Here is a 26,560-nt window from a genome sequence, read left to right as displayed (position 1 = left end):
AATCCATAAACCTAAGAAAGAGCACTTATCATCCCTGCTGAGGCTACGTCTAGACTACAAGCCTCTTTTGAAAGAGATCATCTAGACAGCAACCAGTATTTTCGAAAAAGAGAGCTGCTTTTTTGAAAGAGAGCACCCAGGCAGTCTGGATGCTCTCTTTCGAAAAAGCACTGTTTGCATTCAATAGTGCTTTTTTTCGAAAGAGCACTTTCAAAAAAAGGCATTATTCCTCGTAAAATGAGGTTTTCCGCAGTCGAAAAAACTGCTGCATTCTTTCGATTTAATTTCAAAAGAACGCGGCAGCAGTCTAGACGCAGGTAAAGTTTTATAAAAAAAAGGCCACTTTTTTCGAAAAAAACCTGTAGTCTAGACATACCCTGAGTCTGCTCTGGTAGGAATGGTCACATGCCTCTCAAAATGGGGCCAGTGTTGGAGGTGTTCCTGTCCCTTTATAGCTTTTAGTCCAGGGGTTGGAATATTAACTTGGAGTGTGGGAAAAAGGGGTTCAATTCCCCACTCTGCTTGAGAGGGAGAAAGGATTTGAAGAGGAGGGTCTTCCACTTCCAGGAGAGTGCTGTAGCAACTAAGCCCTGAGATAGTCTGTTGTGGAGCTCTAGGTCTCCCCTGTTAAAGTTGTTTCATTTTGGGTAAATACTTAAGTAGGCATTGAGGCAGGGGGACTGGACCTTAGGTCTCCCACTTCTCAGTTGGATGCCATAAGCATCAGGTTAGAGGAGTTTCTCTGTCTCTCTGGTTCCCTGACTCTCACCACTACCACTATCCATTTTGTGTGCGGTGAAGTGGGAGCCTAACTCATTCCCACAACAAACAATTTAGGCATCTAAGGCACCTATTTCTAGGAGAGTGGTTCCCACCTGTTGACCACTACCAGAGAAAGACCCCTCCTTTTCATGAGGGGCTTAGCATATACCCCTCTCCTCAGCATCTCCCATTGGCTAGGTTACGTGGCTCACTGCTTAGCCTGGTGGCTTTTGCAGATTGTGTTCTTAGGTGCCTATTTTTCAGCACTCCAGGATGCAGTCATAAGGAATCCTAATAATTATTCCATTATGTGAGTACATTGAAAAAGGTTTGGGGCCCAATTCAACAGTCTTTTTTGGCTCTGATCCTGCAAACTCATTCAGATAGCCAGGAAAAGAGGAAGGATGGTGCAGCGGAGAGGGTGCTCACCTAGGATTTGAGATGTCCAGATTCAGTTCCCTGCTGCACCACAGACTTTGTGTGGGATGTTGAGGAAATAATTTAGACTCTCTGGCCATGTCTACACTGCAGGGTTTTGCTGGCTGAGAGTATGCTAATGAAGCGCACATTAGCATTTGTCATGCTGTCATTTGCATATTCTCTGCTGATGCTTTTTGCGCAAGAGGTTTTGCGCAAAAACAAGCAATGTAGATGGGTCTGTTTTGCACAACCCCCCCTTTTGCACAAGATCCTTATGCCTCAAAAAAGGAGGTATAAGGATCTTGTGCAAAAGGGTTTTTTGTGCAAAACAGATCAGTGCAACACATGCTAATGAGCACTTCATTAGCATACTCTCTGCTGGCAAAACCCTGCAGTGTAGACATAGCCTCTGTTCCTATCTGAAAAATGGGGCTAACAATACTGGGTTACGTTACAAGGGTGTTAAGGGAGTAAATTCATTAAAGATTATAAGGTGTTCTGGTGATTGAGTTGGTGGGGGACAGCTAAGTATCTTAAGTGCCTGTATGGTGCCCGATTGACTTCACATGGCAATGTGGATGAACTTGCAGGATAAGGGCTGTAGTTTGTAAGCTTTTAGATATGTACTTATATTTTTATCTGTACCTAGGTACATTGTGAGCTGAGTACTATTTAGAAGAGTGAGCACTGCAAAGATGGTCATCTTTTCCTGTGTATTAATTGCTCCTTTAGTTACAGTTCCTGTTGCACGATAGCTTATTTTTATTGATTTTCTTTTTTAGAGTTAAACCAGACAGTTGCAGAAGAGTTGCCCCTTTCTCCCAAACTGGACAAATTCAAACTGGCAAGATTTTTAGCTGACAAGGCAATCAAGGTATGTGTGTTGACCATAGATTTTAGTGATTTGTTTTTCTATTTGTGATACTGGTTTCTAACAAAGGGTATGTCTACACTACAGCGCTATTTCGAATTAACTTATTTCGAATTAGTTAATTCGAAATAAGCTAATTCAAAATAATGCATCTAGACCCAAAAACTAATTCGAAATAGCGTGTCCACATTGGGTAGACCCTGAATCGAAGATAAGGCTGGCCGGAACCAGTGCCAAAAGGGTATCAAGGTCAGACTTAGTGTGTGGGGCTGCTGCCTCAGGCTAGCTGAGGTCTGTGCTTAAAGGAACCCGACCCCCCATCCCAGACAGACAGTTCTCAGGTTTCTCTGCTTGCTGGTCCACCTTGCTGAGGGACAGCAAAGCATTTGTGTCTCGGAGTGCTCTGCTTGCCCTCACTCAGGACACCACGGCACTCTGCAACATGGAACCAGACCTATCCCTGGGCATGCCGGTGCGTCTCGTGGGGTCGTAGCCATTAGCCCGGCTGCACTTGCTGCAGGCTGCCATCCAGGAGGTCCATCGGGGGGCTGTCAGAATCCAGGAGGCCCTGCGGGAGAGCGTCCACCCTGAGGAGCCCTCAGAGCCACACCGGTCCTCCCCACCAGGAGCTCATGCCCCATTCCTCCCTCACATCTTTCCTCTTACCCTTCCTTAGCCCCCCCTTCCTGATGTCAAATGAAATATACATATTTTCAAAAATATAAACTGGGTTTATTTAACACAACTGGGGAAGGGGAATGAAACTCTGGGGAGACGGGGGAAAGGAGGCGGGAGAGGGCAGGAGAGAATGTGGGAGAGGGGAGGGGGAAAACTGGGAGGAGGGAGCTGGAAGGGGGAAGCAAGGGGAAGAAGGGGGAGGGGAAGCTCAGGTCTTAAGGGTGGGGGTCTTGCTGGGCCAACCGCCTTCCAGCATGTCAGGGGAGGGGGCCTTGGCGTCCCCAGGGGTATGGGGAGGATGGTGCGGAGGATGAGGTGGGGGGTGTGGACTTTGAGGAGGAGGGTGTGGAGGACGAGGAGGAAGCAGTGGGAGGAGGGACAGTAGTTGGGGGGCAGCAGGCGCAGGACTGGCACGGGGCACCATGCTCTGCAGCAGGGCCTGCAGGTTTATGCTCAGCCCTTGGACCTCAGCCAGCTGCTCCTGGCAGAGCTGCAGGTCCTCCAGCATCCAGGTCTGGATGGTGCGGTGCAGGGCCCCCAGATGTTGGTCCCAGTACTCCTGCTGCGTGCTGGTGGTCCGGAGCAGGCCGCGGGTGTGGGAGCATGTCCCGGGTGGGCTGGTGCAGCTATAAAGAAAGAAGAGAAGTGGTCAGTTCTGCCTGGGGACACAGTGGATGATGCCCAGCGCCTCCCGCGATGTGAGGGCGACCGTGCCCTGCACCGTCAGAGCCGATGGGCTTGCACAGAGGCCATGGTCAGGATGTCTGGCTCTCCCCAGGACTTGCCCCAAGACTGCACCCATGCCCCTGTGCCATGCATAGAGATGTCCCCTACCTCTGTGTAGAGGGGGTGTGCGAAGGGAGAGCATCCTACTGGGTCCCTCCCCGGGGTCGGGAGCGTGTCAGGTCTCTTCACACATGCATGTGCCTATTGGGCCACGGCCCCTGGGTGTCACACAGCTGGAGCCACCTGCCCAAGGGTGGCATGGCACATGCTCGCACGTGCACAGGTGTCTGCGTGATCCATGGGAGGCATGGCCCACACGCGCGGTCCCTGGTCTCCCTTCCCGCCTCCTCCCCAGGTAGGGGACAGTGCTGGCACTTACCCGGTATGGCCTCCCTGGACGACCCTGCTGACTCCGGAGCCGGGACAGCTGGCTGTGGCCCCTCTGGTATGCCTGGGTCAGTGCCCTCTGGTCCTGGCTCGCTGCCTCCCGGGAGTCGGTCAAGGGCGGGGAAGTAGGGGCAGGTGGCAGCCCCTGCTGCGGCGACGCCCCTGGTGGCCCTGGCGTACACCTGCTGCAGCTCCTTAACTTTCAGGTGCACCTGCTCCTGGGTGCGCCTGTGTCCCTTTCTGGCCATGGTGGTCACTATGTGGCTGTAGATGGCCACGTTCCTCTGCCTCGTGTGGAGATCCTGTACGTTGGGGGCCTCCCCCCAAACCTCACTGAGGTCCATGATCTCCGCACTAGTCCACGAGGGCACGCGCCGTCTATGGCCCCTGGCTGGCCCCTGGGTGCTGGGGGTCTGGGTGGGGGAGAGCTGACTGGCACTGGCTGCCTGGCCATCCTAGGGCCACTGGGTCAGGAGAAGAGACTGCTGGCAGGCCTGGCTCCGTCAAGTGCCATCTGGCCAGAGTCTACCCCTTTAAGGGCCCCGGGGCTGGGGGAGAGGAGTTTTCCTGGTTTGGCCCAGAGTGGCCACCAGGGGGAACTGGGAAGGGCTGGAGGCCCCCTAATGCGAAATAAGTGTCTACACAGCACTTATTTCGAATTAGCTATTTCGAATTTGGCATTATTCCTCGTAGAATGAGGTTTACCTAATTCAAAATAAGGGCTCCGCTATTTCGAATTTATTTTGAAATAGTGGTTTGTATGTGTAGACAGCTATTACAGTTAATTTGAAATAACATCTGTTATTTCGAATTAACTCTGTAGTGTAGACATACCCAAAGATATTTTCTCTGGGTGCAAGCTGCTGGTTTTTAAAGTTGTTAAACCTTGTCTGTTAAATGATATTTAAATCTGTTGGCATTTTAACAAATACCTTCTCCCTAGTTTAGACAGGGCTATATTGCATTGTATGCACTGTACAAAGATTACTCCTCACCAGAGCTCTGTCAGTACACATCCTTCTCACATTGAACTACAATACATTTGCTCTTTGTTTATTGGAATTTAATTAAACAATGACTGCCAGTGAATTCTGTTGAATTTTGTGGGAGTTTACAAACCTGTGACAGAGAATATAGACAGAAATCCTTTTGACACCCAGATAAGATTGTGATTGTGTGCTATAAGTACATCTCTGTATATACATCCTATCAATCTTATATCTCTAAGTAGATATGACAAAATTTCATCTGTGGCTTTCCCAAAGTGACAAGCTAATATGTATTCCCACTGTGTTAACCAGCCACCTGTTACTGGAGGAAAATTGCTTACTACAGTAAAACTCCCAATTGTCCGGCATCCGGTTGTCCGGTACTCCTGATAGTCCGGCACCAACTGGAACCCGGAAGTGCTTCAGCCAGCCGGACAATTGGAGCTCCTGTGAGCCCTACGTACACTCACAGGCTAGGAAAGGGAAGGGGAGGAGAGGGGAAGGAGATTATACCCCTGTGACGGGTCTGCCGAGACCACACTGCGTCCAGCCTGGGGGGACGGGAACGGCACGGCGAGGGGCGAACCCTCCATTGTTTTGCAGGGAGGCGGGGGAAGCCCCACGCAGCCACTTACTACAGGCCAGCTGGGGCTGCAAGTGGCGGCGGAGAAGAGGGGGCAAGGTGAGGGGTGGCGCTGCGGGACCAACGCAGCAGCACCCCAGCTGCTCTGCTCCGCCACTTCACCAAATCCGCCGCTGTCACTTGCAGCCCCAGCTGGCCTGTCACCGGCAGCTGTGCGGGGCTTCCTCCGCCACCCTGCAAAACGGCAGAGCGTTCGCCCCTCGCCGCGCCGTTCCTAAAGGTGCCAGATTATCGGAAGTCTACTGTACTGTTGTGGAGTACTCAGCAGGATTGCCTTCAGTAGAAAGACTGTGTTGCTCTATGTGTATGTGTGAAGTTGTGGTCAGCTTCTACATTGCTGAAGGTGCTACTGAAATCCAATGAATACATTTTGGCTACGTCTACACTGGCCCCTTTTCCGGAAGGGGCATGTAAATTTCAGCAGTCGTCGTAGGGAAATCCGCGGGGGATTTAAATATCCCCCGCGGCATTTAAATAAAAATGTCCGCCGCTTTTTTCCGGCTTTTAAAAAAGCCGGAAAAGAGCGTCTAGACTGGCCCCGATCCTCCGGAAAAAGTGCCCTTTTCCGGAGGCTCTTATTCTTACTTCAAAGTAAGAATAAGAGCCTCCGGAAAAAGGCGCTTTTCCGGAGGATCGGGGCCAGTCTAGACGCTCTTTTCCGGCTTTTTTAAAAGCCGGAAAAAAGCGGCGGACATTTTTATTTAAATGCCGCGGGGGATATTTAAATCCCCCGCGGATTTCCCTACGACGACTGCTGAAATTTACATGCCCCTTCCGGAAAAGGGGCCAGTGTAGACGTAGCCTTTAAGTTTCCCCTCTTGTTTTCAAAATGCAATGCTTGCAACTTCAAAGGCAGTGTACTAATGTGGATGTAGACTTTACAAATGATAAAACATAATATTTTTGTAGGGTCTGTGCTTTCATTTATGAGAATTTGTTTGAAATCTTAGGAAAAGAAAATTTTTACCATCTGTGGCCCTTACCCAGTAATTCGTAGAAGTTTAAGGAAAAAAGGATGGGTGGAGAGAAAGCTTTCCATAAAAAGTGACTTACAGGATGAATGTGATGCTGATTGCGAAGATGGTGGAAAGAATGGTAAAGTACCTAAATAGCTTTCTGCTTTCACATAGATGCGAATATAATTTTTTATGTAAAATATCGTACAAGGGCTTTAGTGTAAGGGCCTGATGAGCTTCATACTGGTAAGAAGGTTACGTTTGTAGGTCTGACTGTTAGGAAATTAATTTTCTTTGTCCTGCAACCTGAACATATATCATCTAGAGTTTCTGAAGTACAATAAACATGCACACCTACTATGCCATTTTTTGATCACACAGAATGAACTCCAGAGAGTAAAACAGAAAAGCTGAGAATTGACTCTTCTATGATATGGATGGGTGTTTGTCCTAAAGCACGAGTAACCTATGGCCCACAAGCTGGATCTAGCCGCTGGCTCAATTTGATCCTTGGAGCCACACTCTCATAGGGCTGCAGTGCCAGTGCTGACTCTCACTGTTGCAAGGGGCTCGTCAAGTTATGTGTGTGTGACGGGTGACTTGAGGGTTTTTTTTGTTTTTTGCTTCCTGTCTTAGAAGCACTGGGAGCAGATGAGTAAGTTAGTATTGAGGCTTTTTTTTCTTTTTTCTTTTTTGCTTCTTACCTGAAAGCATGTGGGTAATGGGTATTTGGTTTTTGTTTTTGTTTTTTGCTTGTGTGTGGTCCCCAACTGATTTTTCTGTGGGTCAGTGGTCATGCACTGTCCTGAATGAAAGGGAAGTGCTACCTTCTTGCCAGTGACTCTAAAGCCAGCTTCAGGAACTATTGCTGTAATGTAAACAGCATCCCTTCCTGTATACTCAATTTGTATTACTGATGAACTCCTCTTATTATGTTTCAGTGAAGCCATTGTATGGATAATTACAATTACTCATTCTGTACGCATTCTGATTGCCAATGCCTAGTTGTTAAGAATATTTAGTAACACATAAAGATGCCTTTGTAGTTATATAATTGGTAAGTAGAGGATTAATATAATACAAGACAGTTATAGTAAAATACTCACATTATTGTAGCCATTCTTCAGTCTCAAGAAATCATAGGCATGAACCCCAGAGAGGTAAAAAAAAAATCTTAATTGGCTTTATGGTAGCTGTGGCTGTGACTGAAGAGACCCACTTGAGAGAGACCATCTCTTTCACATTTAAAAGTGTATTTTTAGGAGAGAGCTTCAGTTAAAATGATTCAGCTCTGAGAACAAGGTTAGGAAAAATATTTTTCCCATCTTAAAAATATTCTGGTAACCTTTTCTTTGAGAAGTTCTAGCATCCCTATGATTTGGAACAGAGACTTAATATTTGGAAAAGTGGCCATTGTATCAGAGATGGACCTTGTGCTAGCCCTGTGAAAATCTGCCCATATATGACCAAGTTCTAAGCCTTTGAAAAATTGCATTTCTCACTTGCTCAAGAGAGACATCTTAGAGATGACGGGGAGACTAGCAGTAGTTGGTCAAGGAGACTGGAACCCAGGGGGAATTAGGATGGAGTTAGATAAACAGATCTGATAAGGAGCTGAATTGCAGAAAGGGAGGTGGAATTAACTCTAGGCAAAGAAGCTTGACTAAGGAGCTACAGGGAGGGGGAGACTGGGATTGGATTAAGAGCCCCAAAGAGAGAGACTGGCACTGAGAGCTCATGGGTTGTATAGTGAATGAGGCTATTGTCTATAGGGCAGTACCTCAAATTTTGCAGAAGTTGGAAGTTGTCTAATGAATGAGGCAGGAAACTGCAGGAAGAAATAAGGTGATCTTATGGTAAAGGCCATTTGACAGTGCACTGGAGAACTGGATTCAATTCATGCCTCAGTCACAGAATTCCTATGTGATGCTGAGCAAGTCACCTCTACCTGTCTTTTCACAGATAATCATTAATTGTGTGTTTCTCATTTCTGAGCACCCAACATGATACGCTGCTATCTAACTTGCAGAAGTGCTGAACAATTAGCTGTAGCTGAAGTCTGCAAGAGCTGTGCTATATAATTCTAAATCTTCAGGAATATCAGTTCTTAGAGCTTCAGGGGGTAACCGAGTTAGCCTGTTACAGAAATAAACCAACACATTGTCTGTAGCACTTTATAGACTAACAAAACATATAGATGGTATCATGAGCTTTCGTGGGCACAGCCCACTTCTTCAGATGACCGGAGGTATGAGTAGGGGATAAGAAAACTGGAAATAAATAGGAGAGGGGAAGAGAAAGGAAAGAGGAAGGGGGTAGGGGTGGGGAACAGGCATCATTAAGTATATGGAGAATGGGTACTTAAACTTAAGCAGATAAAGATCAAAGTCAATAGATAGATTGCTGAGACAGGAAGGATACCTCTCAGAAAACTGTTAGCACCTTCAGTGGTAGAGTCCCCACCAGCCTGTATCTCGATTGAGTCCATTAGCATATGAATTGAATTTGTGTATGTACTGTGGAAAAAGGACAATAAACTATCTAAACTGCTACATGCCTTAGGATCTCTCATAACAGACACTCTCAATTCACCCAACAACATCATCAACCTATCTAATCATTCTCTCAGCCCAGCAGAAGAATCTGTCCTATCCAGTGGACTCTCCTTCTGCCCCACTGTCCCCACAAATATGATTCAGTTCTGTGGGGATCTGGAATTCTATTTTCACTGCCTCCGCTTGAAGGAATATTTCCAACATACTGATATATAACATACTGACCTCACTGCCTCCCCCCTCCTCCGCCCACAATCCCACAAGAAGAAGGCTTCTATGTGGACCCCCACCAATGGATGTAATGAAAGTCTGGATTTCTACATCGACTACTTCCGCAAACGTGCTCGAGCTGACATTATCAGCAAACAACAACATAAAACATACAACTTCAGCCACGCAGAACACAATGCTATTCACAGCCTAAAAACCAATCCTAACATCATAATCCAAGAAGCTGACAAAGGGGGCTTTATATTCATCATGAACAGGACAGATTATGATCAAGAGGCAAACAGACAACTCACCAATACCAGATTCTACAGGCCTCTCCCCTGTGCCCCTACTAAGGAATACTAAAAAAACATGACAAAACTGCGCCTGAAAGTCCCTGATGCTACTCTGACACCCCCCCTAATCTCCGACCAGGTACTTTCTATCTACTACCAAAAATACACAAACCTGGTAATCCCGGACGGCCCATCATCTCCAGCATTGGCACACTCACCACAGGATTATCTGGCTATATTGACTCCCTCCTCAGACCCTGTGCTACCAACACTCCTAGCTACCTCCGCGACACCACTGACTTCCTGAGGAAACTGCAAAACATCAATAATCTTCCTGAAAATACCATCCTGGCCACCATGGATGTAGAAGCCCTCTACACCAACATTCCACACAAAGACGGATTACAGGCTATCAAGAACACCATCCCTGATAACAACACTGCACACCTGATTACAGAGCTTTGAGACTTTGTCCTCACCCACAACTACTTCCAATTCAGAAACAGTTTCAATCTCCAAATCAGCGGCACAGCCATGGGCACTCTCATGGCACCACAATATGCCAACATCTTTATGGCTGACCTTGAACAACATTTCCTCAACTCTCGCCCCCTAACAGCCCTACTTTACTTACGCTACATCGATGACATCTTCATCATATGGACCCACAGGAAAGAGACTCTTGAAGAACTCCACAAGGATTTCAACAACTTCCACCCTACTATCAACCTCAGCCTAGACCAGTCCACAAGGGAAATTCACTGCCTGGACATTACAGTACGGTTAAATAACGGACAAATTTTAACTACTCTATATCGGAAACCCACCGACCGCTACACTTAACTTCATGCTTCCAGCTTCCATCCCAGACACATTTTTCAGTTGATTGTACACAGCCAAGCACTGCGATACAATTGGATTTGCTCTTACCCCACAGACAGGGGCATTCATAAAACTGAAATATCTTCCTGGGGAAGTGAAAAAAACAAATTGACAGAGCCAAAAAACACCCAGACATGAACCACTTCAAGATAGACCCAAAAGAGAAAATAAGAGAACTCCTCTTGTTGTTACCTACAGTCCACAACTCAGACCCCTCCAACACATTATACGCAATCTACAACCCATCTTGGAAAATGATCCCTCAAGGTACGTCTACACTACAGCGCTAATTTGAACTAACTTAGTTCGAATTAGTTAATTCGAACTAAGCTAATTTGAACTAACGCGTCTAGAACTAAAAACTAGTTCGAATTAGCGTTTTGCTAATTCAAACTAGCATGTCCACATTAAGTGGACCCTGAACCGGGCTTATGGATGGCCGGAAGCAGTGCCGGCAGGGCATCAGAGGAGGACTTAGAGCGTGGAGATGCTGTCTCAGGCTAGCCGAGGGCTGCGCTTAAAGGGACCCGACCCCCACCCTGGACAGACAGTTCTCAGGGGTGCCCCACTTGCAATCCAGTCCTGGCTTGGAGTGCCCGGAGTGCCCACACTGGGCACATCACACCACTCGGCCATCAGACCGGCTGCACTTGCCGCAGGCTGCCATCTGGGGAGAGGGGGCAATTGGGGGGCTGCAGGAGAGCTTCCACCCCCAGAAGCCCGCAGAGCCAGCCCAGTCCTCCCCATCAGGGGCTAGTACCCCATTCCTCCCTCACCTCCTTCCACTTACCCTTCCCTAGCCCCTTTTCTTGATGTACAAAATAAAGGACAATTGTGTTCAAAAATGGAATCTGTCTTTATTGAACAAAACTGGGGGAGACTGGGAAAAGGAGGTGGGAGAGGGGAAGAGAGAGGGTGGGAGAGGGGAGGGCAACTACAATGATCAGGGGTTGGGAACAGGTCCCATATGAAGAGAGGCTAAAGAGACTGGGACTTTTCAGCTTAGAAAAGAGGAGACGGAGGGGGGACAGGATAGAGGTCTCTAAAAGCAGGAGTTGGGTGGAGAGGGTGCATACAGAAAAGTTCTTCATTAGTTCCCATAATAGAAGGACTAGAGGACACCAAAGGAAAGGAATGGGTAGCAGGCTTCAAACTAGTAACAGAAAGTTGTTCTTCACAAAGCAAAGAGTCAACCTGTGGAACTCCTTGCTGCAGGAGGCTGTGAAGGCTAGAACTAGAACAGAGTTTAAAGGGAAGTGAGATCAAGTCATGGAGGTTGGGTCCATGGAGTGGTATTAGCCAGGGGGTAGGAGTGGTGTCCCTGCCCAAGATTTGTGGAAGGCTGGAGAGGGATGGCATGAGACAAATGGCTTGGTCACTGTCTTTGGTCCATCCCCTCCAGGGTCCCTAGGGTTGGCCGCTGTCGGCAGACAGGCTACTGGGCTAGATGGACCTTTGGTCTGACCTAGGACGGCCATTGTAAGCTCAGGGCTCAAGGTCGGGGGTCTCAGTGGACCCCCTTGATTTTCATGCACACCTGCTCCTGGGTGGCCAGGCTGGCAGCTCTCCTGCCCTAGCCGGCCACTTTCCTGTGCCTAGTGCGGAGATCGTGGACGAGGTCCACGATGTTCGCACTAGCCCAGGCGGGTGCCCGCCTCTTGTGGTCCCGGGCAAGCTCCCGGGAGCCGCCAGCCTGGTCCCGGGAAGAGGGGGAGGGCTGGGGGGCATCGGGTGGCTGGCTCGAGCCGTGCCAGGTGCAGGGTCTGCTGGCTGGGTGCTGGCAGGCTTGCACCTGGCACGGGCACTGTAGCCAGCCCGTGCCCCTTTAAGGGGTCCGGGGCCGGGAGGGGGGCAATAGAGTTTCCCTGGTGTTGGCCAGAGTGGCCACCAGGGAAACCTGGGGCGGGCTAGCCTCCCACTAGTTCGAATTAAGGGGCTACACACCCCTTAATTCGAACTAGCTAGTTCGAACTAGGCTTAATCCTCGTAAAATGAGGTTTTCTTAGTTCGAACGAAGCGCTCCGCTAGTTCGAATTAAGTTCGAACTAGCGGAGCGCTAGTGTAGCGCCTATGAAAGTTAGTTCGAACTAACGTCTGTTAGTTCGAACTAACTCTGTAGTGTAGACATACCCTCACTCTCAGAGGCCTTAGGAGAAAAACCTGTTCTTGCTTACAGACAACCCCCAACCTGAAACGCATTCTTTCTGATAACCATGCCACACAACCGCATCATAAGCCTCCAGTAACTCAGCCCTGCAACCAGAAAAGATGCCAACTCTGCCCACATGTCTACACGGACAAATTCATCACCGGAGCAAACAACATAAGCCACAAAATCAAAGGGTCATTTGAATGTACATCTAGTAATTTGATCTATGCCATCGAATGCCAACAGTGCCCCTCTGCTATATATATTGGACAGACTGGACAGTCTCTGGGGGAAAGAATCAATGGACATAAATCCAATATATGTAAAAGGAACACACAAAAACCAGTTGGAGAATATTTCTGCTTGCCTAACCACACTCTGACAGACCTGCAGGTGACAGTCTTGACACAAGCCAGCTCTTCAAGTCAAATCCACAGGGAAAGCTTGGAATTACAGTACATACACAAATTCAGTTCACATGCTAATGGACATCGAGATACAGGCTGGTGGGGACTCTACCACTGAAGGTGCTAACAGTTCTTCTTCAAGTGATTGCTCATGTCCATTTGAATGAGGTGCATGCATATCGCGTGCACGGTTTTCCGAAGCATTTTTTCCTCAGCGGTACCCGTCAGGCCGCCCCCTGGAGTGGCGCAGCTATAACAGAGCATAAGTACCCCTGCTGGCTTTTCCTCTCCTCAGTTCCTTCTTACTGCCCGTGATGGTTGCTGGAGCTTGTTGCCTTGTGCAGAGTCCCAGCTTTCTCTTGTTGCCCGTTGGCCATTGTTCAAGTAGTGTTAAGTAGCTGTTAAGTAGTGTTAGATAAGTTAGTTGATAGGAATTTTGTTGTGTTTCCCTACCCCCTGTCGGGATTGGGGATGCCGGGCCTGCAGGGCTTCAAACCTTGAGCGGCTTGTGCTAAGGCTATGCTGAAAGGAGACCCCCACTGCGAGTGTCTCAAGTGCCTTGGGGAGTCTTATCTCACTGATTCCTGTAAGATCTGTTGGGGATTCAAGCCTCGTACCAAAAGGGAGCGGGATTCCCGCTTGAAACTGCTCCTGATGGAATCAGCGCTTCAGCCGATGCCTTCAGGGGAACTTTTGGTGCGTAGTGCTCCAGCGTCGGTGCGGGAAACCCATTCCGGCCTGACCCACCCTGCACCGCAGCACCGAGAAGGTTGGCGCCGCGGCACCACTCCTAGTCCCCGGCACCGAAGAAGGGAATGGTCTCCAGAGGGAATTTGTCCAGAGAAAAGGGCTCACGGCAATGGGCATTGGCATAAGAAGATGTCTTCACATCGGGCCAGAAGCCCGCACATCGCCCCTCCACGCCAGAGACGTTTGAGGCAGCTTAAGAACTGATTGAGCTGATAATCTCGCCTCCGTCTCCCATCTCCTCCGAGGGGTCTTTGTCCTCGGCATTGGCAGCACCGGGGTCGCCCAAGCCTCCAGGCACATGGCTGGCATTGGTTGAGTTGGGGGACCTACCGTTGTTGCCGGCACAGGACACACGTAGCCTGCTTGAGTCGGCACGGGGTGTGCCTTCGTTGGTCCCATGCTCGGCACCAGTACCGGTCCTGGCACCGGCCTCAACTTTGACTGCTGCTGTGGCACTGGCCTCTGCGCAGGCATCATTCCAGCCCTTGGTGCTGCTGCCGCTGTCAGCGCCTGCACCGCCTCAGTGCCTGGCTTTGATGTTCCCTGCATCGGCGGCGCAGCAGCTGCAGAAACCGCTCCCGGCACCGCCGCTCCTGGCACCGCCAGCACTGGTTTGAGCTTCGGGGTCGGTGCTGCCGTGCTTAGCACTTCCTGGGCAGGAGGCACGCACGTCACCCCGCGTGCACTCAGGCAAGCCTGAGTCCATGGCACATTTTAGGCCTGTCCTGATGCAGGGCCAGCCCGCCGCGGCACCGCCTTGGTTAGCTTCAGAGCTGTCATCCGAGTCTGAAGCAGAGTCGCTCCAGTCCCTGGGTTCATCCTGCCATTTGTCCTGGTACCGCTCTATCTCCCGGCACCAATTGGTACCCCCGGAGTTTGAACAGACATGGCCACCACAGGCGAAGCAGCCCTGGCCTTTTTGGACACCGTGGGCCTACCATCAGTGGCAGGGCCCACTCCCTTCGTCTCGCCCAGCCAGTGGGTCTTGCAGATGCTTTACTCTGGGTATGTCTACACTACCCTCCTAGTTCGAACTAGGAGGGTAATGTAGGCATACCGCACTTGCAAATGAAGCCCAGGATTTGGAATGAGGAGTAACGGTAGTTCGGACTAGGAAGCCTAGTCCGTACTACCTAGTCCGTGCCGCGTGTAGCCGCGCAGCACAGGGTTCGAACGAGACGGGATTTAAAAATGGCGGCGTCCGGCTTATGCAAATGAAGCCCGGGAAATTCAAATCCCGGGCTTCATTTGCAAGTGCGGTATGCCTACATTACCCTCCTAGTTCGAACTAGGAGGGTAGTGTAGACATACCCTCAGCCTCCTTATCTCGGGCCCCACTGATCCGCAGGGGCATGGTGCCCTGGGGGTGCCCCTGGCGGGTCCTCTGCAACAACCACCGGAGTTGCAGCAGCCACCCCCGGCTCCAGCTGTACCGGAGCAGCAGGTCGTGGGGCGACAGTCATCGTCATCGTTGTCGCCTGATGAGGCCTTGGCAGACCTGGTTCCTTCCATGCCAGCTATGGATGCCAGGTCTCACCAGGAGCTGCTCCGCCGCATGGTGGACAATTTGGGGGTGCATGTCGAACCGGTTACTGAAGAGTCCGACCCCATGGTGGACATCCTCAGTGAGGATGCCCCAACTAAGCTGGCTTTGCCGCTGAATAAGACCGTGGCAAAGATCACGAACACCCTTTGGTAAACGTCGGTCTCCATCTCCCCCACCCTTAAGGGGGTGGAGAGGAGATATTACGTTCCCCAGAGGGGGCATGAGCACCTATACTCGCACCCAGCGCTGGGTTCGATTGTGGTGCAATCGGCTGCACAGAAGGAGGGGCAGCTGGAGCCCTCTCCCAAGGTGAAGGACCCCAAGCACATGGACCTGATGGGGTGCAAGGTGTATGCCACCGGCGGGGTACAGCTCTGCATTGCCAATCAACAGGCAATGCTCAGTCGGTACGCATATAACATCTGGCAAGCATTGGACAGGTTTCGTTACCAACTACCCCTGGAAGACAGGCAGGAATTTTCGGCCCTCTCCACGGAGGGCAGGACCATAGCCCGTACAGCTCTGCAGGCATCCCTTGATGCTGTGGACTTGGCTGCTAGAACCATGAGCCTCAAGGGTGGTAATGAGGCGCAGTGCCTGGCTGCAGGTCTTGGGGATCCCGATGGACTTGCAGTCCACCATACAGGACCTGCCGTTCAATGGGAAGTCCCTCTTTGCAGAGGGCACTGACTCCCGCCTTCATAGCCTCAAGGACACCTGGTCCACGCTTAGGTCCTTGGGCATCCATACACCTGCCCCACAGCATAGGCAGCTCCCAAATAGGCCTGCGTCCAGACTGCTACCCCAGGCCCAGCACCCTGACTATTGGAGGCGGAGGCCTCGGGGCCCTGTGTCTTTGTGGGCACACCGGGCTCAAACACCTGTTGTAGGTGGCATCGGCCACATCCGGATGTGGGCAGGGGTGCCACCAACCCCTTCCGCAGCAGTCTAAGCAGCCATTTTGAAGGTACACCCAGAGATCGCATATTGACCGAATTTCTCCTGCCTTTGGGACCCGGTTGTCCCATTTTGTCCGGGCCTGGTTGGCCATCACTTCGGACAAGTGGGTCCTGGATGTCATCTCCCGGGGGTACTCTATCTCCTTTTTGTGTTCCCACCCATCCCTCTTTCCCTCCCTGCCCCTCCACAGGGACCCTTTGCACGGGGCCCATCTCGAGCAGGAGGTGGCCATGCTCTTGGAGAAGGGAGCTGTGGAGTTGGTCCCTTCCTATCTGGAGGGCAGGGGGTTTTACTTCCGGTACTTAGTCATCCCCAAGCCAAAAGGGGGGCTTTGGCCTATCCTGGACCTCAGGGACCTAAACAGACATATAAAAAAGGACAGGTTCAGGATGCTGATGCTAGCCTCCATCATGCCGGTGTTGGAGGAGAGGGATTGGTATGCGTCCCTCGATTTAAAGGATGCATACTTTCATGTGGCTATTCGACCAGACCACAGGAGGTTCCTCCAGTTTGTGGTCTCCCACTGCCATTTCTAGTTTACTGTACTCCCTTTTGGACTCTCGACTGCGCCAAGGGTCTTTACAAAATGCATGGCGGTGGTGGCGGCTTACCTAAGGAGACTGGGAGTCCAGGTGTTCCCCTACCTAGATGTCTGGCTAATCAGGGGCTGGTCAAGGGACCAGGTGATCGCCCACATAGGTCTCGCACGAGCCTTCTTCAATGGTCTCGGTCTCATCATCAACGAGGAAAATTCAAAACTGACTCGTACCCAGGTCATAGAATTCGTGGGAGCTACCCTAAATGCCAGGGGGGGACAGGTGTATCTCCCGGCATCCAGATTCCAGGCCATTAGAGCATTGGTGGCCAATCTGTGGCACTCCCCATTGACAATGACCTGGACATGTATGAGACTTCTCAGGCACATGGCAGCCTGCACATATGTTGTTCGGCACGCCAGGTTGAAACTCAGACTGCTTCAGGCGTGGCTGGCGGGGTCATTCAGCCAGACCAGGGTGTAGTGGGACTGGATCCTGGCTGTACCCCGGGATGTTGTGGCCTCACTAGACTGGTGGACGTTGGAGAGCGAGGTTTGTGCGGAGTCCCCTTCCGCACGGAACTGCCGTCGGCTCAGTTAGTTAACGACGCCTCTAATGACGGTTGGCGAGTGCACTTGCTCACGCACCAGACGCAAGGGCTGTGGGACCCCCAGGAGAGGTTACTTCATATAAATGTGTGGGAGCTGAGGGTGGTCAGGAGAACCTGCGAGTTCTTCCTGGGCCTACTCTTGGGGACCCTAGTCTCGGTGCTGATGGACGACACAGCTGTGGTGTTTTATATAAACAAGCAGGGAGGTGCTCACTCATCCCACCCTCCTTTAGGAGTTTTGCATAGCGCACAACATCTGCTTGCAAGTGGCTTACTTGCCGGGGTGCGCAAATACACTGGCAGACTCACTGAGCAGGTCCTTCAGAGTCCATGAGTGGTCCCTGAAGGATGAGGTGGTGGCTCAACTTTTCCATCAGTGGGGCTGTCCCCAGGTGGATCTGTTTGCTACCGAAGGGAACAGGAAGTGCCCACAGTACTTCTCCCTCCTGGGCTTGGGTGTGGGCTTGAAGGGAGACGCCCTAACCTCGCCGTGGCCTCAGGGGACACTGTACGCATTCCCTACATTCCCCCTGGTTTCTCAGGTGCTCACCAGGATCAAGTTGTTCAGGTTGTGAGTAATTCTGGTAGCCCCAGACTGGCTCGGGCAATTCTGGTATCCCATTCTGCAGGAAATGGTGAGGGACAGGCTGCTTCGCCTGCCACCGACCCGGGACCTGATCACAGAGGCTAGGGAAGGGGGTATCCTGTACCACCTGGATGTCCAGCCCCTCCACCTGACAGCTTGGCTTGTCCATGGCTGAAGCCTGCCGAAAGGGCGTGCTCGCAGGGGGGTGCAGGAGGTTCTCCTGGGCAGCAGAAAACCAACTACCAGGCGGGCCTACGTGGCTAAGTGGAAATGCTTCTCGGTTTGGGCTCCGGAGAAGGAGGTTTGTCCCTCACGGGCCCCTGTTCCTATGGTCCTGGACTATTTGTTTGGTTTGTGCCGGGCGGAGCTGTCCACCCCCTCGATTCGGGTGCATCTGGATGGCTTTAACAGCCTTCCACAATGGCTCTGAGGGCAGCTTGTTATTCACAGACCCCCTGGTTAAGCTGTTCCTTAAGCTTAACCAAAGGTTTAGAAAAGTTGTTTCCCCATGTCAGGGCCCCTGTTCCTCAGTGGGACCTGAGCAGTATCCTTCCTGTCTCAGCAATCTATCTATTGACTTTGATCTTTATCTGCTTAGGTTTAAGTACCCATTTTCCAGATACTTAATGATGCCTTGTTTCCCCCCCCCGCCTTCCTCTTTCCTTTCTCTTCCCTTCTATTTATTTCCAGTTTTCATATCACCTACTCATAACTGATCATCTGAAGAAGTGCGTTGTACCCACGAAAGCTCATGATACCATCTACGTGTTTTGTTAGTCTATAAAGTGCCATCAGACCATCAGTTCTTAGGTGTCTGAAATTGGGCACCCAAAGTTAATGGACACTTATGACTTTAATTTCTCTATGCCTCAGTTCCTATTGATAAAATTGGAATAAATTGCCAAACTTGTGAAAGCCTTACACTCAACTTGATAGTCTGAAGTGTGATAATTTGTGAATGTCACGTCTAATCCAAAGTTGCAGGGAATGTTCTAGGCATCAGCAGACAGAAACCTGTTCATTCTGGAGAAATTAAAAAAAATGGAGACAAATGGAGGCCCTACTATCAGGTTAGCACAACCACAGCTTCAAGCAGCTCTCTAGTTGTCAGGAGATGAAATAACTGGTTGATGGCTCCCATTAGAGTCTTTGAGGGTATCTGTGAAGAACTCTGGTATGAGAATACGAATCAGTGGGGGATGTTCAGAACCCAAATCAAGGAGGAGGTTGCAGGAAGTGTCAGAGAGTCTTTGACACAGAGGGAGATAGAAGGGTAGCACACAGTCAGCTTTGTGGGGTGAAAAAGAGCCTCACATGTGTAATAAACTCTGCCCACAAAAACTGCCAAGTATACAAGTGAAATCCTGTAATACGTCCCCTCCCATCTCACAGGAGTGTTGTGAAAATAAAGTAATGTTTGTGAAGCAGTCAGATGTTGTAGTGCTTAGCTGTAGAAAAGCCCACAAGGAAATATTGAATACCTGCTCAGTTGGGGTACGTCTACACAACAGCGTTATTTCGGAATAACTCATGTTATTCCGAAATAACAAAGAGCATGTCTATACTACAATTCTTTATTCTGAAATAATGCTGAGCTGGGGGACTTCTTACTCTGGCTACATCTAGACTGCACTGTTAAATCAGAAAAAGATACCACAAATTGCGTATCTTTTTTTGATATACTTTTGAAAGAGGCTCTTTCAAAATTTGGCACATCTACATGGCACCAAATTGCAAAAGAAAGTGCTCTTTAGAGCTGTCCCTTATTCCTTGTAGAATGAGGTTTACAGCACGGTGAAAGAGCGCATCTGTTCTTTCGAAAAAAAATTCGAAAAAGTGGACATGTTCTTTGGATGTGGCGTTGCTATTTGGAGAAGGTTCAGAGAAGAGCAACAAGAATGATTAAAGGTCTAGAGAACATGACCTATGAAGAAAAACTGAAAGACTTGGGCTTGTTTAGTTTGGAAAAGAGAAGACTGAGGGGGGACATGAGAGCAGTTTTCAGGTATCTAAAAGGGTGTCACAAGAAGGAGGGAGAAAAATTGTTCACTTTGGCCTGTGAGGATAGCACAAGAAGCAATGGGCTTAAACTGAAGCAAGGGAGGTTTAGGTTGGACATCAGGATAAACTTTGTAAGTATCAGGGTGGTTAAACACTGGAATAAATTGCCTAGGAAGATTGTGGAATCTCCATCTCTGGAGATATTTAAGAGCAGGTTATATAGACATCTATCAGGGATGGTCCAGACCCGTGGTCACCAACAGGTCAATCGCGATCGACTGGTCGATCGCGAGGGCTTGACCAGTCGATCGCGAGGCGTCCTGTCTGCCCTGTCCCCATTTCCCTCCCACCCGCAAAAAGCCCCACTATCTACCTCAAGTGAAAATGGAGGGAGTGTTGGCTTTCCGGGGATGAATAGCTTAGTGCCACTTCCGGCGATTCCGGAAGTGCGCTAGCTGCTCTGCCGGGTGTACTGCGGGAGGGAGCATCGGCTCCCTGCACCTCACAGGAGGGGTGAGTCAGCCCCGGGGGAGGCGCACGTGGGGGGTTGGAGGGAATCCTGGGTGGAGGCAGATGCAGGGGACTCTCTGCCTCCACTGGCACCCCACTCCGTGCTCCCCAGCCCCCACTCCCCATCTACAGAACGCTGTCCCCATCTACAGAACGCTGTCCCCACTCCTCAAACGCTGTCCCCACTCCCCTGTCCCCAGCCACAAAACTCTGTCCCCATTCCTGTCCCCAGGGTCGGATATAGGGCAGGGTGAGCAGGGCGGCTTCCCCGGGCCCCGCGCTTCAAGAAACCCTGTGCATGGACCATGGCAAAGGGGGCCCCATGAAATTGTGCTGCCCTGGGCCCTGCAAAATGGTCATCTGCCCCTGCCTGTCCCCACTCCCCGAACTCTGTCCCCACTCCCCTGTCTCCAGCCACAGAACTCTGTCCTTATTCCATCCCCACTCCCCGAACTCTGTCTCCACTGGCACCCTGTCCCCAGCTGCAGAAACCTGTTCCCACTGGCACTCTGTCCCCTGATGCAGAACCCTGTCCTCTGCCCTCCCAGCACCCTGTTCCCGCTCCCCTGCCCCCAGCCGCAGAACTCTGTCCCCACAAAATGTATAATTATAAATGCTTCATTTTAGATTTAAATAGCATGAATAAAAAACAGACCATTTATTTCATAACTAGAAACATGTGATTTTAATTTTATATATCGCATAATTTAAAAATAAACTGTTTATCAGAGTGTGTAAATAAGGGCTGGGGATAGCAAGTGATGGACAGGAGGAGAATAGAGAGGGCGGAACTTCAAGGAGGGGGCGGGGCTTCAAGGAAACGGGGGCGGTAGATCTTCGCCTGTTCTGAGATTTAAAAAGTGATCTTGGGTGTAAAAAGGTTGGAGACTACTGGTCTAGACTGTACTGGGTCCTGCCATGATGACCTCTCAAGGTCCCTTCCAGTTCTAGTGTTCTATGATTCTATTTCAGTAAACCTTCGGTATCCCGAAAAAGCAGTGCAGTCTAGATATAGCCTCTGACTCCTGTAACCCTCATTTCACGAGGAGTAAGGGAAGTTGAAGTAAATGTGTTCCTCCTTCAACTTCCTGCTGCGTAGACAGTGCCTAAAACGGAATTAAACTATTTCGACTTAAGCTACACAGTTGACTTAGATGAAGTTGCTTAGTTTATTCCAGCTTTAGCCCTGCTGTGTAGACGTACACCGGGTGAGCACCATCCATCCTGATCCTGTGGAAAAAATAGTATGTTATCATGTAAGTCAAGACTTATGTCTCATGTAAGTCATAAGGCCTATGCACAATGGGTTCAGCAACTTTGAGTGTTTGAACTTTGCAACTTTAATGCTTCTTTAGCATGGTTTTGTGTGAGTAATATTCACATTTATTAAAGAAACAACAATTTATGTGTGCTAATTTTCCTAGCTTACAGATCATGGGAGATAAATATACAGTTTCTTTTATGAGAGACATAGCTCCTCTCACAAAATCTGTCCGGGACTGGGAGTCTGGCCTACTTCTAGCCCTCGGTAGATGACTCCTTAATGCTCAAAACTTCTGCAGATTTTAAAACAATATATTTATCTATATTGTATTATTGTTACATGATCTTTTTTAAAGGCAAAAAATGTGACTTGTTTGAAGACGCTTCTGGCCTTGACAGTTCAGATGACATTCATGATATAATGGTAGGATTATATTTTTAGAAATATGTGTAGTACAAGTTTCAATTCTTTGTCTCATTTGATTCACTTCCTTTTACTCTCCAGCCATGGCAGGGGAGGGGGCGGGGAGCAAATTCTCCTAGGATTCAATGGAATTACATAAGGCAAAAATTTGCTTGTTGGATAGTGGAGGGAAATGCCAGCTAAAGCGCACTCACAGTAGGAAGAATTTGTCCCAGTGTCAGCATGGGATGTATTTTGTGGTCCAGCAGATTGGTCCACAGTGTCCACCAAATATACATTCAGCCCCTACTGAATTACTTTATATTATACATCAAATTAATTGCATCGGGCCAGTCTATTACAGGCAGTCCCCGACTTAGGCGGATCCGACTTACGTCGGATCCGCACTTACGAACGGAGCTTTCTCGCCCCGGAAGTCGGGGCGAGAAAGCCCCGTTCGTAAGCTGCTCCGGTGCCCCTGGTCTGCTGGAGACCGTCTCCAGCAGACCAGGGGCACCGGGCGGGTTCCCGCGCTTCTGAGGCTTTGCCAGAGCAAAGCCTCGGAAGCGCGGGAACCGCTGCTGCTGCCACTTGGGTGCCGGTGCCTGTGGTCTGCTGGGGACCGTCCCCAGCAGACCACAGGCACCGGGACCCAAGCGGCAGCAGCGGGCGGGTTCCTGCGCTTCTGAGGCTTTGCCAGAGCAAAGCCTCAGAAGCGCGGGAACCCCCGCTGCTGCCGCATGAGACCCGGTGCCTGTGGTCTGCTGGGGACGGTCCCCAGCAGACCACAGGCACCCGGACTGAAGCCGCAGCCGCGGGGGGGTCCCGCGCCTCTGAGGCTTTGCGCTGGCAAAGCCTCAGAAGCGCAGGAACCCGCCCGCTGCTGCCGCTTGGGTCCCGGTGCCTGTGGTCTGCTGGGGACGGTCCCCAGCAGACCACAGGCACCCTGACTGAAGCCGCAGCCGCGGGGGGTCCCGCGCCTCAGAGGCTTTGCCAGAGCAAAGCCTCAGAGGCGCGGCACCCCGCTGCCGCTGCGGCTCTGCTCCCCGTGTCCCTGGTCTGCTGGGGGGAGGGGGCGCAGCTAGTGTGCTCCCCGCCCCCCAGCAGACCAGGCTTTTGTTTTGGACTCTGGGGCAGAGCAGCTGGGGCGCTGCCGATTGGTCCTGCAGCGCCCGTGGGCACTACTGGACCAACCCGGCAGCACCCCAGCTGCTCTGCCCCAGGTCCTGATTCAGCCGCTGCTGGTCAGTTTCAGCAGCGGCTGAATCAGGACGTCTGGGGCAGAGCAGATGGGGTGCTGCTGGGTTGGTCCAGTAGCACCCCAGCTGCTCTGCCCCAGGCGTCCCCAAGTCAGCTTCTGCTGAAACTGACCAGCGCTGACTACAGGAAGCCCCAGGCAGAGTTGCTCTGCCCCGGGCTTCCTGGAATCAGCTGCTGATCAGTTTCAGCAGCAGCTGACTTGGGGACGCCTGGGGTTCTTAAGTTGATTCTGTATGTAAGTCAGAACTGGCCAGTTCCGACTTACATACAGATTCAACTTAAGAACAAACCTACAGTCCCTATCTTGTACGTAACCCGGGGACTGCCTGTAATTGATGACTGCAGATTTGATTATGCCACTCAGGGAAGTTGTTTGACTGATTTATCCTTTAATCATTTAACTTGTATTTATATACCACACACACAACAATACTTATTGAATGTACTAAATCCTATAGCATATCCATTGAAAGAACTGGAAACTGTTCATTTGACTGAAGTAGAAGATGGCCCCTGGAGGCTTATGAAAGAATCTTAAACTTGCCAGGGTATTATTTACCATCTAGTTTAGTCACTTACCACTCACTGAAATTATACAGCCAACATTTCATTAAATTTATCCTACTCCAGAAGAAAGCACATATATTATGGGTTATGTGGTTATATATTACATATGAGTGGGTTTACCAAGTTATTTTGGCTATTGATTTTATTGCATTATCAATGATCATGTAGTGCTGAAAGATATGCATGGCTGTCTGTACAGCAGCTCACATGTGTCTTTGTGTATATCGATACTCAAGATAGTAGGATGCTATCCCTGCAAACAAATGAGCAGACTTGAAAATCACCCCACAAGCCAGTCACCCAATTAAAAAAATGGGGCTTGAGGCGCTTACATGAGGGCCTCCAAAGCAATTGAAATTTTTACTATTTTCTTTGGGACTTAAGAGTTTCTCTAAACTTTATACATATGTATGCTTTTGAGAAATGTATAGTTTTGGAGCCTTAAAATTCCACTATCCTGCAGGAAGAAGAGCATGTATGCATATTCACATCAACAAGCTCTTATTTGTTATTCAGAGGAAATGCTCTAAGGAGCAGGTAGAATTAAAAGGCTCTGGATTACACATGTTTTCCCAACTAAGTTATCACATCTGTGCCAGTGCATAACTTCCTGTGCCTGCAAAATTAAATCATTAGCATAACTTTGAAATATAACAGAAAATGAGCAGTTGATATTGAATATATTAATAAATGTTTTGTTGGTCTTAAATCTTGGAATGATAATATAGGGGTTTTTTTCCGCCAGTCTCGATTGGTAAGAAATGAAGAGACATCCTTTTTTTGGACTATAAAAAAGGATGCCATTAATTACCATAACCTACATTGTGATCAGATGCTGAATCATTATGCAAAAACAGGCTCCTTTACAACAAAAGTAAGTAAATAATTAAAATCACTTGGCCCTTGCTGTTATTCCCAGGATACACATGGGGAACTATTGGTATTAGGTTTCATGAACAGATTATAGAAAGTGGAGTGTTAGTGGTTTTTTTATTTATTTCTGGAATAAATATGATCAACTAATATTAATTAATATAGGAAATCAAATCTAACAAGTTTATATTTATGGGACAGTAATTGTCCCAGGTTATGCAGAATGAATTTGATTTTTATTGATATATAACCACAGGAGCATGGCAGGAGCGTGGGTCTTTGCCTACGAAAGCTTATGTTCCAATAAATCTATTACAGGCAGTCCCCGGGTTACGTACAAGATAGGGACTGTAGGTTTGTTCCACTCTGTCATCATCCAATGGGCTTCAGACAATGCTTGTTGCAGCAGAGCAGTGGTGTTGTCAATATGTCCATAAACTCAGAGCCCACCTCTGAAGGTGCTACTTTTGAGTCACCTAGCGTGGAATTGACATGAGCAAACACTCAAAGATGAAAAAATGGTTACTAACCTTTCCTGACTGTTGTTCTTGGAGATGTATTGTTCATGTCCATTCCACGAGCCACCCTTTTATCTCTGTGTTGGAGTTACTGGCAAGAAGGAAGTGAGAGAGTGTGGTACCAGTGAATATGCACATGACTCCAGAAAGTGCTAAAGCTGGCCCAATGGATACCACAGATGGAAAAATCTCAGGCAACAATGTATATGGCACACACATGCCTAGTGTGGCATGGACATGAGCAACACCTCTCAAAAAACAACAGTTAGGAAAGGTTAGTAACCATTTTTTCCTACCAATTTTGGTGTGTCCAGGAACTGAATACATGCAACAAGGTCTAAGGTCTTTTTTTGGGCTGGTTCCAGAATTCAAGGTCAAATTTACCATTACCTGTGTTGTACCTTAACAGTGATCTCCTAGTTGGTAACAACTGCACTGCCCAACAAAGATCTGTTCATTTGGCAATAGCAGGGAAAGAAAGAGGAGGCTAGATAGAGAGTGGTGGATTTCCAGGGCTGGCTATAATTTTTGAAGTCCTAACTTTCTTGGGGCCTGGTTATGTCTGTATATGTGGTTAACAAAGTTAAACATAATATTTAACTAGTTAACTGATTAAACAGAATTTTACATCCTTAGAATGGTATGTGATTATTGCTAATGTTAATTGCAATGCAGGATGGGCATCTGTTAATGGAATTGCATCCCTTTATTAACAAAAGGAATAAATACACACTTTTTAATGGAAGTCAAGACAATACTGTCTGTCCTTTCCATCAATGTATCAGGGAAAATGCCAAACCAGTTTCACACATCATCTACTCTGTTCCTTTATTCTCTTTAAGATTGGACTTTGTTTGAATCTGAGACATTTGCCATGGTATGTTCCAGCAAATCCAAATACTTTCTTCCCCCGTTGCTATGGTATTTGCATGGATGATGAGAAACATGCTTTTATAGGTAAGTCATCAAAGTAGTTTCAGTGTTCAGTCTCGAGTATTTTTCTACACTGAGAACTTGATATTGAAAGAAAGGGGTCTAAGTAGTGTGGCTTGGATCCAGCAAAGCACTTAAGCACACACTACTTTAGCCATGTCAGGATTCTCACTGAAGTCATTAGAACAACTTAGATGCTTCAAGTTAAAACGTGTGTTTGAGTTTTGTTAGATCAGAGTCCATATAGAGCCAAATTTTTCCATTCAGATTACTCGCACTCAGGTCCCAAAGAACCTCACAGCTTGTCTGAGCT

At 49.1% G+C, this 26,560-nt stretch overlaps 1 protein-coding gene across 3 annotated transcripts in view; it reads left to right on the top strand.

Moving 5' to 3' along the window:
* The window catches only part of TTLL8 (tubulin tyrosine ligase like 8), a 51,756-nt gene that overhangs the window by 7,145 nt on the left and 18,051 nt on the right, over positions 1–26,560 (top strand). For all 3 annotated transcript variants that reach the window (XM_075928024.2, XM_075928020.2, XM_089778811.1), the window contains exons 3-7: positions 1,965–2,056; positions 6,427–6,571; positions 22,050–22,117; positions 24,669–24,797; positions 26,157–26,271. In XM_075928024.2, the coding sequence (XP_075784139.2) occupies positions 1,965–2,056; positions 6,427–6,571; positions 22,050–22,117; positions 24,669–24,797; positions 26,157–26,271 (549 nt within the window). The remainder of the gene's footprint in view (positions 1–1,964; positions 2,057–6,426; positions 6,572–22,049; positions 22,118–24,668; positions 24,798–26,156; positions 26,272–26,560) is intronic.

The sequence above is a fragment of the Pelodiscus sinensis genome, chromosome 1 (assembly GCF_052426305.1).
Source record: "Pelodiscus sinensis isolate ZL-2025 chromosome 1, ASM5242630v1, whole genome shotgun sequence".
In the NCBI taxonomy this organism is placed as follows: Eukaryota; Metazoa; Chordata; order Testudines; family Trionychidae; genus Pelodiscus; species Pelodiscus sinensis.
The sequence above is the reverse complement of the archived record's forward strand: the minus strand, read 5'-3'. Positions and strand labels throughout refer to the sequence as shown.